The sequence below is a fragment of the Callithrix jacchus genome, chromosome 3, assembly GCF_049354715.1.
Source record: "Callithrix jacchus isolate 240 chromosome 3, calJac240_pri, whole genome shotgun sequence".
In the NCBI taxonomy this organism is placed as follows: domain Eukaryota; kingdom Metazoa; phylum Chordata; class Mammalia; order Primates; family Cebidae; genus Callithrix; species Callithrix jacchus.
In genome coordinates this window covers 109,165,648-109,183,538 of record NC_133504.1, presented here as the reverse complement: position 1 = coordinate 109,183,538, position 17,891 = coordinate 109,165,648, and the positions used below count along the sequence as shown (strand labels likewise).

The window sequence follows — 17,891 nt, the reverse complement described above, 5'->3', positions numbered from 1 at the left end:
GTAGGCTTCCTATTCACACTGATGATAGTTTCTTTGGCTGTGAAGAAGCTCTTTAGTTTAATTAGATCCCATTTGACTATTTTGGCTTTTGTTGCCAATGCTTTTGGTATTTTAGTCTTGAAGTCTTCGCCCATGCCTGTGTCCTGAATGGTATTGCCTAGGTTTTCTTCTAGTGTTTTTATGGTTTTAGGTCTTATGTATAAGTCTTTAATCCATCTTGAGTTAATTTTTGTATAAGGTGTAAGGAAGGGATCCAGTTTCAGCTTTCTGCATATGGCTAACCAGTTTTCCACATATGGCTAACCAGTTTTCCCCACACCATTTATTAAATAGGGAATCCTTTCCATATTGCTTGTTTTTGTCAGGTTTGTCAAATATCAGATGGTTGTAGATGTGTGGCGTTATTTCTGAGGCCTTTGTCTGTTCCATTGGTCTATATATCTGTTTTGGTACCAGTACCATGCTGTTTTGATTACTGTACCCTTGTAGTATAGTTTGAAGTCAGGTAGTGTGATGCCTCCAGCTTTGTTCTTTTGCTTAGGATTGTCTTGACTATGCAGGCTCTCTTTTGGTTCCATATGAAATTTAAAGTATTTTTTTTTTCCGATTCTGTGAAGAAAGTAGGTAGCTTGATGGGGATAGCACTGAATGTATAAATTACTTTGGGCAGTATGGCCATTTTCACGATATTGATTATTCCTAACCATAAGTGTGGAATGTTTTTCCATTTGTTTGTGTCCTCTCTTATTTCACTGAGCAGTGCTTTGTGGTTCTTATTGAAGAGGTCCTTCACATCCTTGTTAGTTGTATTCCTAGGTATTTTATTCTCTTTGTAGCAATTATGAATGGCAGTTCGTTCTTGATTTGGCTCTCTTTAAGTCTGTTATTGGTGTATAGGAATGCTTGTGGGTTTGGCACATTGATTTTGTATCCTGAGACTTTGCCGAAGTTGCTTATCAGTTTAATTAGATTTTGGGCTGAAACGATGGGGTCTTCTAAATATACAATCATGTCGTCTGCAAATAGAGACAATTTGACTTCTTCATTTCCTTATTGAATACCCTTTCTTTCTCTTGCCTGATTGCCCTGGCCAGAACCTCCAATGCTATATTGAATAGGAGTGGTGAGAGAGGACATCCTTGTGCTGGTTTTCAAAGGGAATGCTTCCAGTTTTTTGCCCATTCAGTATGATAGTGGCTGTAGGTTTGTCATAAATAGCTCTTATTATTTTGATACACACTCCATCAATACCTAGTTTATTGCTTGTCTTTAGCATGAAGGGCTGTTGAATTTTGTCAAAGCCCTTTTCTACATCTATTGAGATAATCATGTGGTGTTTGTCTTTGGTTCTTTATGTGATGGATTACGTTTATTAATTTGTGTATGTTGGACCAGCCATGCATCCCAGGAATCAAGCTGACTTGATCGTTGTGGATAAGCTTTTTGATGTTCTGCTGGATTCAGTTTGCCAGTATTTTATTGAGGATTTTCACATTGATGTTCATCAAGGATACTGGCCTGAAGTTTCCTTTTTTTGTTGTGTCTCTGCCAGGATTTGGTATCAGGATGATGTTGTCCAAATAAAATGAATTAGGAAGGTTTCCTTCTGTTTCTGTTGTTTGGAATAGTTTCAGAAGGAATAGTACTAGCTCCTCTTTGTACCTCTAGTAGAATTCGGCTGTGAAACCATCTGGTCCTGGACTTTTTTTGGTTGTAGGCTATTAATTGCTACCTTAATTTTAGAACTTGTTATTGGTCTATTCAAGGATTTGGCTTCTTCCTGGTTTAGTCTTGGGAGGGTGTAAGTATTCAGGAATTTATCCATTTCTTTTCGATTTTCTAGTTCATTTGAGTAGAGGTATTTATAGTATTCTCTGATGGTAGTTTGTATTTCTGTGGGATCAGTGGTGATATCTCCTTTATTATTTTCTATTGCATCTATTTGATTCTTCTCTCTTTTCTTCTTTATTAGTCTGGCTAGTAGTCTATTTTGTTGACCTTTTCAAAAAACCAGCTCCTGGATTCATTTTTTGAATGGTTTTTCATGTCTATCTTTTTCAGTTCTGCTCTGATCTTGGTTATTTCTTGTCTTCTGCTAGCTTTTGAATTTGTTTCCTCTTCTCTAGTTTTTTAATTGTGATGTTAAGATGTTGATTTTAGATCTTTCCTGCTTTCTCTTATGGACAGTTAGTGCTATAAATTTCCCTCTACACACTGCTTTAAATGTGTCCTAGAGAGTCTGGTATGTTGTGTCTTCATTATCATTGGTTTCAAAGAATATCTATATTTCAGCCTTCATTTCATTATCCAGTAGTCATTCAGGAGCAGGTTGTTCAGTTTCCATGTAGCTGTGTGGTTTTGAGTGAGTTTCTTAATCTTAATATCTAATTTGATTTTACTATGGTCTGAGAGACTGTTGGTTATGACTTCCATTCTTTTACATTTGCTGAGGAATGTTTTACTTCCAATTATATGGTCAATTTTAGAATAAAGGCGATGTGGTGGTGAGAAGAATGTATATTCTGTTGATTTGGGGTAGAGAGTTTTCTAGATGTTTATTAGGTCCACTTGGTCCAGAGCTGAGTTCAAGTCCTGGATATCCTTGTTAATTTTCTGTCTTGGTGAACTGTCTAATATTGACAGTGGGGTGTTATAGTCCCCTACTGTTACTGTGTGGGAGTCTTAGTCTCTTTGTAGGTCTTTAAGAACTTGCTTTATGAATCTGGGTGCTCCTGTATTGGGTGCATATATATTTGGGATAGTTAGGTTTTCTTGTTGCATTGATCCCTTTACCATTATGGGATACCCTTCTTTGTCTCTTTTGATCTATGTTTTTTTAAAATCTGTTTTATCAGAGACTAGGATTGCAACCTCTGGGTTTTTTTTTTTGCTTTCCATTTGCTTGATAAATATTCCTCCATCTCTTTATTTTGAGTATATGTGTATCTTTGCATGTGAGGTGAATACAGCACACCAATGGGTCTTGACTCTTTATCCAATTTGCCAGTCTGTGTTTTTTCACTGGGGCATTTAGCCCATTTACATTTCAGGTTAATATTGTTAAGTGCGACTTTGATCCTGTCATTATGATACTAGCTGGTTATTTTGCCCATTAATGGATGCAGTTTCTTCATAGCATTGATGGTCTTTACAATTTGCTATGTTTTTGCAGTGGCTGGTACTGGTTGTTCTTTTTCATGTTTAGTGCTTCCTTCAGGAGCTCTTGTAGGGCAGGCCTGGTGGTGACAAAATCTTTCAGCATTTGCTTGTCTGTAAAGGATTTTATTTCTCCTTCGCTTATGTAGCTTAGTTTGGCTGGATATGAATTTCTGAGCTGAAAATTTTTTTTCTTTAAGAATGTTGAATATTGGACCCCACTGTTTTCTGGCTCGTAGGGTTTCTACTGAGAGATTCGCTGTGAGTCTGATGGGCTTCCCTTTGTGGGTGACCCGACCTTTTCCTTTGGCTGCCCTTAGCATTTTTTCCTTCATTTCAACCCTGGTGAATCTGACAATTACGTATCTTGGGGTTGCTCTTCTTGAGGAGTATCTTTGTGGTGTTATTTGTATTTCGTGAATTTGAATGTTGGCCTGCCTTGCTATGTTGGGGAAGTTTTTCTGGATAATATCCTGAAGAGTGTTTTCCAACTTGTTTTCGTTCTCCCCATTGCTTTCAGGTACATGGATCAAATGTAGATTTGGTCTTTTCACATAATTCCATACTCCTTGGAGGCTTCGTTCATTTCTTTTCTCTCTTTTTACTCTAATCTTGTTTTCTCACTTTATTTCATTAAGTTGATCTTCAGTCTCTGATATTCTTTCTTCCATTTGATCAGTTCAGCTATTTAAACTTGTCTGTGCCTCATGAAGTTCTTGTGCTATGCTTTTCAGTTCCATCAGGTTGTTTATGTTTTTCTCTAAACTGGCTATTCTAGTTAGCAATTCGTCTGTTTTTTTCAGGGTTCTTAGCTTCCTTGCATTGGGTAGAACATGCTCTTTTAGTTCAGAGGAGTTTGTTATTACCTACCTTCTGAAGCCTACTTCTGTCAATTTGTCAAACTCATTCCCCATCCAGTTTTGTTCCCTTGCTGGAGAGGAGTTGTTATCCCTTGGAGGAGAAGAGGCATTCTGGTTTTTGGAATTTTCAACCTTTTGCACTGGTTTCTCCCGGTGGATTTATCTATCTTTGGTCTCTAAAGTTGGTGACCTTTGGATGGGGTCTCTGAATGGGTGTCCTTTTTGTTGATGTTGAAACTATTTCTTTTTTTTTTTGTTAGTTTTCCTTCCAACAGTCAGGCCCCTCTGCTGCAGGTCTGCTGGAGTTGCTGGAAGTCCATTCTAGACCCTGCTTACATGGGTATCACTGGTGGAGACTGCAGAACAGCAAATATTGCTGTCTGTTTCTTCCTCTGGTAGCTTTGTCCCAGAGAGGTACCCACTAGATGCCAGCCAGAGCTGTCCTGTATGAGGTGTCTGTTGGCCTATACTGTCAAGTGTCTCACAGTCAGGATACCATGGGGTCAGGGATCCACTTGAAAAGGCAGTCTGTTCCTTATCAGAGCTCAAATGCTGTGCTGGGACACTGCTCTCTTCAGAGCAGCCAGTCAGGAATGTTTAAGTCTGCTGAAGTTGTGCCCACAGCTGCCCCTTTTCTCAGGTGCTCTGTCCCAGGAAGGTGGGGCTTTATTTGTAAGTCCCTGACAGGCTGCTGCCTTTTCTCAGAGATGCCCTGCCCAGTGAGGAGGGAATCTAGTGCGGCAATCTGCCTGCAGCAGCCTTACTGAGCTGTGGTGGGCTCTGTCCAGTTCAAACGTCTTCTTTTTTTTTTTTTTTTTTTTTTTTGTGATGGAATCTCACTCTGTCATCCAGGCTGGAGTGCAGTGGTATGATCTTAGCTCACTGGAACCTCCACCTCCCAGGCTTAAGATATCCTCCCACCTCAACCTGACGATTATAGTAGCTGGGATTACAGGCTTCCACCACCACACTTGGCTAATTTTTGTGTTTTTAGTAGAGACGAGGTTTCACCACTTTGGCCAGGCTGGTCTCAAACTCCTGACCTCAGGTGATCTGCCCACCTCAGCCCCTAAAGTGTTGGGATTACAAGCATGAAAGTGGCAGAGATTTAAATTGACTTAATGGCCAAATATTAGGTTGGTGCAAAATTAACTGCAGTCTTTTTCTTTTACTTTTTTTTTTTTTGGAGACAGAGTCTTGCTTTGTTGCCCAGGCTAGGGTGCAGTGGCACGATCTCTGCTCACTGCAACCTCCGCCTCCCGGGTTTAAGCAGTTCTCCTGCCTCAGCCTCCTGAGTGGCTGGGATTACAGGCATGCATCATTATGCCTGGCCAATTTTTGTATTTTTAGTAGAGACAGGGTTTCTCCATGTTGGTGAGGTTGGTCTCAAACTGTCAACCTGCCTCAGCCTCCCAGATTGCTGGGATTACAGGCATGAGCCACCACACCAGGCCTTGCCTTTACTTTTAATGGCAAAAACTACAATTACTTTTACACCAACCTAATATAAACCCTAAATATTCCTATTTTGAGCTTTAAATTTTTCAATTTGAGATTTGATTTTATGAAAGAGGAACAAAGATTTATTTAATATAAATTTTTTATTGTACTGATAAAACTCATAATACCTTAAGACTTTTTTCTGCTTTTCAGCCTAAATTTGAGAAGAAAAGATACTTCTTCTTTGGGGTGCTATGTGGACTTTCCCTGTTCAATTGCAGTGTTGCCAACCTCCCTTTCCCACTGGCACTCTTTAAGAAACTTTTGGACCAAATGCCATCATTAGAAGACTTAAAAGAACTCAGTCCTGATTTGGGAAAGTAAGTCAATGTAGTTCCTAAGAAAGGACCCTGTCTAACATATATTTAGGCAAATATTTAAATTCACACACTTCATAATATTTTCATGTTCAACAGCAGCATTTTAGGTACTTTAGACCAGTTTTAACTTTGACAAGAATTGTTGGATAACAGTTCATTTTCTATTAAGAAGTGTTGATTATTTCCATAACTAGTCTTCAATGTTTGCACTAATCTTTCAACTTTTTCTGTGTAGAAGCAGTCATGCACAGAGCACAGGTTGCACCTTGGTGCCAAATCTGCTAGTGATGGTTGTATTAAATGCTATTTCATGTTATCACCTTTAAAATGGAAACTCATTTCTAAGTTAAAAGACAAGCCACCACCTCACAAAAAAATGGCAACAGCAGAAGGGTTTTAATATCCCTGCTGTGTATAGCATTCCTACACATCCATAAGAAATATTGATAAAGTATCAAAGAAGGCAACTTGGGAAAGACGCAATAGAAATGCCTCCTAAATAAAAATGTCTTCAATCTCACCAGTGCTCATAGAATGCCATATTAGAAGGAGAAGCTAATTTATACTTCAAATTGACAGTGCTTTGAAGTGTTGATGCTATGTGGTATAGCAAGGGCTTGAAAAGTTTTATTCTAATTTCAAGTATTATTAGTGGAAATATAAATTGGTACTCCTTTTCAGAGAACAGTGTGGCAGGATTTATCAAAATCAAAACGTGTTTGCCTTATTGATTCAACAATTCTACTTCTAGACGTTTAACTTTCAGAAATACCTAACTGTGCAAGGATCAGTGTATGCTAATTTAAAGCTAAAATACACTGTATTTATAGTTTGTAATATAAAGACTCCCTAAATGTCCTTCAATAAGGGAATGATATATTTTTGGTATACTTATGCAATGGAATACTACAGAGATTTTTTTTTTAAAGAGTAAGAACAGGCCAGGTATGATGGCTTATCTCTGTAATCCTAGCACTTTGGGAGGCCTAGGCAGTTGGATTGCTTGAACCCAGGAGTTTGAGACCAGCCTGGCCAACATATCGAGAACTCATCTCTCCAAAAAAAAAAAAAAAAAAATTAGCCAGGCATGGTGGCACATGCCTGTGGTCCCAGCTACTCAGGAGGCTGAGGTGGGTGGAGAGATTGAGCCCAGGAGGTCGAAGCTGCAGTGAGCCATGATTATACCACTGCACTCCAGCCTAGACAACAGAAGAAGACCCTGTCTCAATTAAAAAAAATAAATAAGAACAATAATATGATTTTAGTATTATTATCATCCCTCTTTTACAGATTCAGAAAGTAAAACACAGAGAGGTTAGGTAACTTGCTCAAGGCCCCATAATGGCAGAACCATGATTTGAACACAGTCTGGCTCCAGAATCTGTCAATCATTATACCAACTATACTAATAAGACAAAAAGAAAAAAATATCAAAAGCGCAATATTTAGAAAGAAAGAGATAAATTAGTCATTATTTTACTGGAAACATTGAAGATAACCCAAATAATGCTTATGCCTCAAAAGACTTAATAAACTTAATAACAATATACATGAACTAAAAGATCTTTAAATTCGTATCATTGTTTCTCAAACTTTTAGGTCTTAAGATGCTCTTAAAAATTATTGAGGACTCCAAAAGGCTTTTACTTAGGTTGGTTACATCTGTCAATATTTACAAGATTAGAAATTAAATATTTTAAACACAGGAATATACAGATATTCATTCTGTTACCTATCAGAGAATTCCACAATATCATATAGCCTCTTGAAAACTCTTATTATTATGTATGTATGTATATATTTTGAGGCAGAGTCTCGCTCTGTTGCCCAGGCTGGAGTGCAGTGGTGCAATCTTGGCTCACTGCAGTCTCCACCTCCCGATTTCAAGCAGTTCTCTGCCTGAGCCTCCCGAGTAGCTGAGATTACAAGAGCCCACCACCACACTCTGCTAACATTTTTTGTATTCTTAATAGAGACAGGGTTTCACCATCTTGGCCAGGCTGGTCCTGAACTCCTGACCTTGTGATCCACCCCCTCAGTCTCCCAAAGTGCTGGGATTACAGGTGTGAACCACCGCACCCGGCAGAAAACTCTTCTCTTGTCACAACAGAATGTGGAAAGAAGCAAGTAACATCTTAATAATGTTATAAAAATAGTTTTGACCTCATTAACTCTATAAAGGCCCAAGGATTCCCAAGAATTGCTCTACTGGCTCAGATCCACTGATCTCTGTATTCAGTAAAACTCTAATTTTAATCCCAGGAAGCTTTTTATTAAACTTGACAACCTGGTTCTAAAATTTATATGGACGGACAACAAAGGGCCAAGAATAGCCAGGAATAATTCTTTAGACAAATAAAGATGGAGAACTTGGTCTATCAGCTATCATGAATTATTAGAAAACTGTATTAATTAGGACAGTATGATATTGGTGCAGGTTTTCCAATAGAACAGAAGAGAAATCTCAGAAACGAACCCATGACTATATGGAACTTTATTAGAAGTGACATATTTGATCAAGGGGAATAGGAGTACTACTTAATAAATGAAGCTGGAAAAAAATGATATCTACCTAGGGAAAAAATAGAAGTGGATCCTTGTTTTATGCCATATATGACAGTCAAGTCCATGTAGATGAAGGATTTAGATATTAAATGCAAAAATCATGAAAATATAGAAGAATTATCTTTTGAGATTTCTTAAAGAAGATATGCAGTACACCAGTATTAAAGAAAAGATTAATAAATTTAACTATGATAAGATTAAGGAACTTCTCTTCATCAAGAGGGTATTAGAAAAATGTAAAAGACAAGGTGCTATGGGGGTCTGAATGTATTCCCCCAAAATTCATATTTTGAAGCCTAATCCCCAGTGTAGAGCCTTTATGAGTGGAATTCATTCCCTTATGAAAGAGGTCCAATGCTCAAGGGCGCCTGTTTGCCCCTTCCACCATAAGAGGACACATAGAAGGCACCATTGAAAAGGAATGGGTCATCACCCATTTTCTTTAGATTCAGACACTAAATCTGCTGGCACTTTGATCTTGGACTTCTAAGCCTCCAGAACCGTGAGCAATAAATTTCTATTTATAAATTACTCAGTCTAAGGTATTTTGTTATAGCAGCCTAAATGGAGTAAGAGAAATTGGTACCAAGAAGTGGGATGTTGGAAGCAACCTTGGAACTGGGTAATGAGTTGGTAGTGGAAGAGTTTTGAGATGCATGCTAGAAAAATCCTGTATTGCCCTATAGAGCAGTTCTGGCAAGAGCTCAGAAGAAGAGGAGACCTGTAGTGAAATCCCCAGTCTTCTTAAAGATTAGCTAAGTGGTCGTGATCAGCACGTTAGTAGAAACAGACTATAAAGGCAATTCTGAAGAGGTCTCAGATGGAAGTGAGGAACACATTGGAAATTGGAAGAGAGGTGATCTTTGTTATTACCTCAAGTGGCAAAGAATATGGCTGAATTGTGTTGTATCCTAGTATTTTGTGGAAAGTAAGATTTTTAACAACAAAATAAGATATTTGGCAGAAGAAATCTCTAAGCAAAGTAGTAAAGGAGTACTATGGCTTTTCTTGACTGCTTATACCAAAATGCAAGCAAGGAAAATTATTTAAAGTGGAATTTATTATTAGAAAAGAAACCGAACTTAAAGATTTGGCATGTGCCTGTGATTCCAGTTAAGAGGCTGAAGCATGAGCATCGTTTGAACTTGGGAGGTGGAGATTGCAGTGAGCCCAGATCACACCTTTGCACTCCAACCTGGGCCACAGAGTGAGACTGTCTCAAAATAAATTAATTAAATAAAATACAATGATGGAAAAGGCAGAGGATAGACATTCCCAATTCAAAAGGGAGTAATAGGAACGAAGAAAGGGGTAATAGGTCCCAACAAAGTCCAAAACCCAACATGGCATACAGCATTTAATCTTAAGGCTAGAGAACAATCTTTGACCTTCAGGACACACTAGGGTTGGGGTCGGGCTCCTAAGTTTCTAGGCAGCGCAATCCCCATGGCTTTGTTGGGCACAGCCCACCTGGAAGCTCTTACACATTAGTGTTGAGTGCTTGTGGTTCTCCCTCAGGCAAGAATTGCACACTAGTGGCTCTTCTGGGGTCTCTAGAGCAGCCTCACCCCCATGACTCCACTAGGTACTGCCTTAGTGGGCTGTGCTCTTTTAAGCCTATACCTGTGTGATTTCCATAGTTCTGTCCCCACATATCTCACACTGTATTGTAGGTGGAACTCCTATCAGTATACCTCACCTTCAAGTTCCAGAGTTTATTGGCAGTAGTATCTTAGTCTCAACTTTACATCCCCTGTGCCCTCTACAGTAGGGGTTGCTTAAATATTTGTTGAATAAATATTGGAGTGAATGAGAAAATACAAGACATGTTACTTCAACACATGTATAAAGCATCATAGAATGACAGGATGGAAATATTTAAAAATTGGCTACTGTCCATTTCGATGTGACCTCTATTCTCACAAATGCCCTGAAACTGTTAAGGTAGTCTAATTTCAGGTGTTTCTTAAGCTTGATCATATTGGGACAAGAGATGCAGAGGTCATTTGACCCACCCACTCCTCAGAGTTACTGATACCTGATATTTAATAGGAGACCTATTCTGTAAAGTTCAAAAACTTCAATAAAGGTAACACTATTCAAGTTTGAATGAGTTTTCTGTATTAGTGAACATGTTATGAATCTTTTTCTGAATAGAAACCTACAATCATTAGGTAAGGAATTTAGGGTAAAGGGAAGAGAGCTGTAAAGTAGGCAGCCTGCAGAATTGCAGATAAACTTCCTAAATTTGACATGTTTAGTTGAGGTCTGGCTCTGTTTAGACTATCAGTATGCAGAGAAAGAGGTGCTGTGAACTATACCTGACCTCCAACCTTCAGAATAGCTATACATTCTTTATTTTAGATGATATGTCTAGTGATCATGGTTATTACCTTTTTAAAGGCAAGATTATTTTTTCCTTAGGAATTTACAAACAATTCTGGATGATGAAGGTGATAACTTTGAAGAAGTATTTTACATCTATTTTAATGTGAGTAACAATAAAAGCAGATAACAGATTAATTTTAATCTGATTAATCCTCAACATATTTAACCAAACATGTCAACTTTTACTTAAAAAACCTGAATTAGTGGGTATCGTTCTTCATCATGATCTGGGTGCATCAGTTAGATTTTACTATATAACAGCCAGCCCTAAAACCTAGTGGCCTAAACAACAAATACAATTTTGTAGGTTTCCAAACTAGGCCAACTTAACTGGGCTGGATGTTCTACAGTGGTGTCATTCACATGCCTAGTAGCTGGCAGAGGCTGGTTGGGTTAAAGGGTATCAACTGGAACAGCTTGTCTCGGTTCCCTGTGGTCTCTCATTCTCCAATAAGCTAGCTGAGGCTTTTGAAGCAAGACTGCAGTCTATTCTTCATATGGTGGCCTTAGGGGTACAGAGAGGAAGAGATAGCAAGCTCCAGCACACAAGCTTCTGCTTCTGTTAGGTCCCATTGGCTAAAGTACTTCACATGGCCATGCCCAGATTCAGTGGCTGAAGAGATAGCCTCCCTGCGTGATTGGAAGTGTTGCAAGTCACTAGGCAAAAGGTCAGGAGAACCAGGATGGGAAGAATTTATGGCCATTTTTGTAAATCTACCATACTGGGTCTACACAATAGGAAGTGAATACCGAGATATGGCAGTTTTCCAATTAATTTGTTTAACTTGATCAGTTACAATAAGAGAACTCAAGCTTAGAAAAAGTTCATTTTTATTCAGTATGATAGGGTATAATTTTTTGTTCGTATACTCCTTGCTATCTTTTGTGGCAAAAATACACATTTTTAAAAATTCTTTAGAAAAGGTAGCATGTTCCAAAGTGTTTTTGTTGATGATAAATTGTTCAAAATTATGTTGGAGATATTATCTGAGTTCATTGTGGTTACAGGTACACTGGGACAGAAATGACACGGACTTAATTCCTAATGGAAGAAACATAATTGTCAACCAAACTAATAAGTAGGTACAAATAAATAAAATATTTGGTTTGTATATATACTATTTTTATTTCACTGAGCTCTAAAAATTCCTTTTAGCTCTTGTAATTTTTCATTCTCATTAATCATTTTTCACAAAGGCAGAGAATTTGGTGTGTGTTGTATGTGTTTTTACATATATATCATGGAGTTTATATTGTGGTAAAGAATGGAAATGGCTTTCTCAGAGAGACCTTTCCTTTTCTTCCTGTCCGAAATTAGAACACCAACATCTGTCTCTCTTCATCCATTCACTCTGCTTTAACTTTTTCTTTTCATATCACACATCACCTACCCTTAGAGTCTGTTTGCTTATTTATTTCTCTTTTTTTTCCCCATGATAGTAAATGTGTTAGGGGCTTGGTCTGTATTCTTCATCACTGTATATTCAGTACCTTGAGTAGTCTACAGTGGTGCCTGGTACATTGCAGGCACACAGTTTAAGTATTTGTTGAAAACATTACTATGGTATTTTGACTTCCCAATATCTTATAGAATGCCATTTAAAGCCATGGAGTTTGGGATTATAGAACCTCCCCTTGATAGTTGGTCAAAGTGGCAAAGAGATCACTAGGAGGCATGCTGGCCTATGTCACATCTTTTTCCATGATTTCCTAATCTTTTTTAAAAACTTCGTATTGAAGTGTAACCTATAAAACAGAAAATTGCACAAATCATAAATGCACAGTTTAGCGAATTTCACAAAGCAAGCATGCCTTTGTAATTACTAGCCAGATCAAGAAATAGAACATTTCCATCTGTATAGTTGTATATTGTATGAATACATCACAGTTTATATTTCTGTAGTATTTCAGGTTTTGTACCATTATGCATAATGCTATGGTGAACATTCTTGTACATGTGTTTTGTTTATGTGCAGGCATTTCTGTTGGTATGTAACTGGGAGAAGTGCTCAGTGCCTTGTGGTTGCCCCTTGCCCCATGCAGAGCAGGATCAACCCTCCTACCTGAAATTCATTTGGATATTGATATGGATGATGCCACATGTATGCCAAAGAGTTTGAAAATGTTTAGTACATAATGGGGTCTTCTTTATCAATATTTTCCTTAGTGTTCCTTAATGCTTAGTGTTTTTCTGTTTTCTGAATACTTCCCTATCCTATGGCTATGAATATATTCCCCTATATTTTCTTCTAGAAGCTTATTTTATTTCTCATATTTAGATCTATAATCCACTTTAATTGATTTTTTAGTAAGATGCAAGATATGAATCAGGTTTTATTTTTTTCATTTAACTGTGATTGTGCCAGGTGTGGTGGCTCACACCTGTAATCCTAGCACTTTGGGAGGCCCAGGTGGGCGGATCACAAGGTCAAGAGCTCAAGACTATCCTGGCCAACATGGTGAAACCCCGTCTCTACTAAAAATACAAAACTTAACTGGGCGTGGTGGCATGCACCTGTAGTCCCAGCTACTAGGGAGGCTGAGGCAGGAGAATTGCTTGAACCCGGGAGATGGAGGTGGCAGTGAGCTGAGATCACGCCATTGCACTCCACCCCAATGACCGAGCAAGACTCCATCTCAAAAAAAAAAAAAAAAAAAACTGATTATATTAAATCTATATAGATCAATTTTGGGAAGTTGAAAGTTTTTTTTTTTTTTTTTTTTTGAGACAGAGTTTCACTCTTGTTGCCCAAGCTGGAGTGCAATGGCACGATCTCTGCTCACTGCAGCCTCTGCCTCCCAGGTTCAGGCAATTCTCCTGCCTCAGCCTCCAGAGTAGCTGGGATTACAGGCGCACACCACTATGTCTAGCTAGTTTTTGTATTTTTAGTAGAAGTGGGGTTTCATCATGTTAGCCAGATTGGTCTTGAACTCCTGACCTCAGGTGATTTGCCTGCTTTAGCCTCCCAAAGTGCTGAGATTACAGGCACCAGCCATCGCACCTGGCAACATCTTAAAATAATAAGTCTTTATGAATATAGAATCTCCATTTGTTTAGTCACTCTTGAAAAAAAGTTATGTAGTTTTCTATGTAGAGATCTTGCTACAGTATTCTAAGTAGGTTTCTTGGATCATTTATTATATTTGAATCTTCTCGGTCCTTAAAATTTGTCTGCTTTCTTTTTTTTGTTGTTGTTTTTTGAGACAGAGTCTCACTCTGTCGCCAGGCTAGAGTGCAGTGGTGCAATCTCAGTTCACTGGAACCTCTGCCTCCCCAGTTCAATCAATTCTCCTAACTCAGCCTCCCCAGTAGCTGGGACTACAGGCAGGAGCCACCACGCCCAGCTAATTTTTCTATTCTTAGTAGAGACAGGGTTTCACCATGCTGGCCAGGATATTCTCCATCTCTTGACCTTGTGATCAGCCTACCTGGGCTTCCCAAAGTGCTGGGATTACAAGCGTGAGCCACTGCTCCCAGCAGCTTTTCTGCTAGTTACTAGAAGAGGTATATTAGCATCTATACTATACATGTGGATATGACTGTTTAAGTTTTGTTAAGTTACTAATTCTTATATGTTGAAGTTGTTTTACTAAGCATGTAACAAATTTTAGAATTTTTTTACCTTCCTGATAATGTGACCCAGTTGTCATTAGGAAATGTACTTTTCTTTCCTAGTTGTGTTTGTCTGATTTTAGTATAGCTACACCGGATTCATTTTGGTTGGTGTTTGCATACTATATCTTTTTCCCTTCTTTGACTTTAATCTTTTTATGTTTTCACATTTAAGTTATATATGTTATGAGCAGCATATGATGGAGTTTTTATAAAAATTACATTAGATAATCTCTAAGTAGTAACAATGACAGTCCATGGCACATGGTAAGTTCTCAAAAACTGTTAGGTGTTCTGGCTTTTATTTTTAGCCCCTAACTGTTTTGTTCAGGATACTGCATTAAGTGAAAATAACATTTTGTTTTATTATAGGAGAGACTATGTTTCTAAGTATATAGATTACATTTTCAATGACTCTGTAAAGGTGGTTTATGAAGAATTTCGGAGAGGATTTTACAAAATGTGTGAAGAGGACATTATCAAATTATTTCATCCTGAAGAACTGAAGGATGTGATTGTTGGAAATACATATTACGATTGGAAAACATTTGAAAAGGTACATCATAAAGTCTAAGTTAATTAAATTCAGTTTTTCTTTCTATTTCCTCAGTAACTTTTCTTTTTGTATTTTCTCTAGAATGCACATTATAAACCAGAATATGACAGTTCACATCCCACCATAGTGATGTTTTGGGAGGCATTCCACAAATTGACTCTGGAGGAAAAGAAAAAATTCCTTGGTAAGTATATTATATCAAGGAATAGATCTGTAATTGTGTGTTTTTTTAATGGGATAAAAATTTCCTTTATGATAGGTACCATTTGCAATAAATGATAGTGTCAGAGATATGCCTAGTCCAGTTGAACATCCTCTGTGTCCCAATATCAAAAAACAAATGTTAATATATATAAGCAATGTTTTCTCCTGTGATTTCATCCCTTCTTAATGCTTTTAAAATTTTTGTTTCTTCATCCAAGCTAAAATATCAAGCCTTCTTTCTGTAGCCCTGTCATCATTCACTTATTCACCCTTTGTGGGATTAACTAAGATAGTTTATTTGGCTAATTTTTACTGTTGCTATATTATTAATACTATGCTTGCTATTACTGTACACAGCTATTTTACTTGTATCTTTAACTAAGCTTAACGACTCTCATTTTCTATTTCCTTACTTTTGAGAAACATTTATCTTCTATTTTTATTTTTGTAGATAACATGTTAGATGATATTCAGACTTAACAGAAGCCCAGCCTACCTTTCTAGTCTTAACTCTTAGAGGAAATTTTTGTTGCAACCAAACAATCCTATTGTCTGAACACTTCAGAGCTCACCTTGCATCTTCCACCTCCAGGTCTTTCTCTAAAGTTCTTTCTTCTGCCTTGAACCTCACCTACCTCCTTGTTGCCTTTCTAAACCTTTCCATACTTAAAGGCCTGGCATAATTCTGAACTCTTGGAAGTCCCCTCAGTCATCTTACCTGGCTTTCTCTCCCTGTTCTTAAGCACAGCATTGACTGGGCTGTTGTATACCTTACAGCTTTTCTCTTGCTATTATGTGTTTTTTTCTTCACAAGAATCTAATATTCCCAGTCAGACTTTAAGCTGCTTGAGGGCAGTGATTATGTGGCGAACATTGTCCTAATATAATTTACGATGTACTGTCAAATGTAGGACACTGCACATGGGCTCACAATAGTTTTGTGAATAGATTTTTTTTATCTGTAAAGAGATTTTGGTCTCTATGTAAAACAGATTGCCTTATTTTATTCCTCTTTTTAGTATTTCTTACAGGAACTGACAGAATACAAATCAAAGATTTAAAGAATATGAAAATAACGTTTTGCTGTCCTGAAAATTGGAATGAAAGAGAACCTATGAGAGCACTGACATGTTTCAGTGTTCTCTTCCTCCCTAAGTATTCTACAATGGAAAGGGTGGAAGAAGCGCTTCAAGTAGCCATCAACAACAACAGAGGATTTGGCTGACCAGCAAGCTTGCCCTTATTTTGTTGTTGTTGTCGTTGTTGTTGTTATTGTTCTTGTTGTTACTCTGCTTTGTTTTGTTTCAGGCCTTAAACAGCCTGAAGCCATGGTTTTTTGTTTCTGTCTCTAGTGATATATGGGAAGGAGAGATGAAAAAGAGGCTTTACTTGCCTAACCAGAAACAGAAACTAAGAACCCATGACTATATTCTCTTCCTTGGACACCCCTGTGCCTACATCATATTCCTTACCTCTTTTGGGAAATATTTTTCAAAAATAAAATCATTCAAAAATTAACATAAAAGTGTCATTCACTACTCAGTGTGTTTACCAGCTCTTTTGGAATAACTATAATTGCATGTAAGCTGTATCAATTATAATAAAGATTAAGCTGTGTGTCTCACACAGATGTTTATATGACTTGGCCTGAAGAGAGACCCTTTCGCTTAGAAGTATTTTTTTGAAGTTGTAATTATTTACCTAATATCTATTCTCCCCTTCTTTTGGCACAGATTCCCTATATGATAGTGGTATTGTGCTCAGTCTTTTAAAATCATACATTTCCGAGCCTCTCTTCAAGGGACAGGTGGCAATGGTGAGAGTCACTGGGAGAAGCTTCTGAGGAAGCTTTTTTATTTAAATGGCTGTTATGCTTTGAATGGAGTTAGGTACAAAATCCATCCATGCAAAAGAATGTTTTCTGTGCTCATTAACATAGTGATTTATGTAAATTACATTTTGATAACATAAAATATAGTGTGTTAGGCCCCAGAAAGAAACTACAAAGTTAGCTTCAACTAAAGATACTGGAAAGGCTCTTAAGTTGTTTTTACCCATCACCTTATTACTGTAATAGTTCTAAATGATATCTGGGTAGAGCGTAAAGAATAATACAAAGCTCTTTTCAGCTGTGATTCAAAGAACTTTAGTGAAGCTATATGACAGTGACATTGTGGGACCATGACATTTTCCCAAAAGTATTTCCAATAACATAGGCAGTTTAAAAGCTTCATAGTTTCAAAGTCTGGAAAGTGGTAAAGATATCTTAGAGAATTTTAAAACATAAACCCCATTTCTCTCCTGCAGACTTTTTTAAGCATGGGCATGAGTTTGAGGATACTGAGAAAACATCAGCAGTTTTCATAAAGCTTCAGTGAACACCCCAAGGTACCAGTGTTGAAAACAGCCTGATAACTAAAATGTCACTGCATTGTACTTTTGGAGGTACAAGTATGCTGTGCTTGCAGTGAGAAGACAACTTTATCCCTAGTTAAAAACACGAGGGATCAAGCTCAGCTTCCATTTACAGAGGATGCACCAATAATCCCTAGGATAGTGAGTGGTTCAACTACCATACTACATTTCCAACATGTCTTGCCTATTTGTTCTTAGTCAGCCCTGGGGCACTTTTAAACCCTATATAGATCTATAGAATATTTTGCAAGAGTCTACTAAAACTACCTTGAAAATGGTCTTAATACAGAGCCCTTCTAAAAGAGCTCACTGGA

At 37.7% G+C, this 17,891-nt stretch overlaps 1 protein-coding gene across 1 annotated transcript in view; it reads left to right on the top strand.

Annotated features, from left to right (window-relative positions):
• The window catches only part of HERC5 (HECT and RLD domain containing E3 ubiquitin protein ligase 5), a 55,109-nt gene extending 38,422 nt beyond the window's left edge, over nt 1-16,687 (top strand). The window contains exons 18-23 of the mRNA XM_002745602.7: nt 5,670-5,836; nt 10,826-10,892; nt 11,798-11,868; nt 14,775-14,958; nt 15,040-15,142; nt 16,182-16,687. Of these exons, the coding sequence (XP_002745648.4) occupies nt 5,670-5,836; nt 10,826-10,892; nt 11,798-11,868; nt 14,775-14,958; nt 15,040-15,142; nt 16,182-16,387 (798 nt within the window). The 3' untranslated portion in view covers nt 16,388-16,687. The remainder of the gene's footprint in view (nt 1-5,669; nt 5,837-10,825; nt 10,893-11,797; nt 11,869-14,774; nt 14,959-15,039; nt 15,143-16,181) is intronic.
• Nucleotides 16,688-17,891: the final 1,204 nt, after the last annotated feature.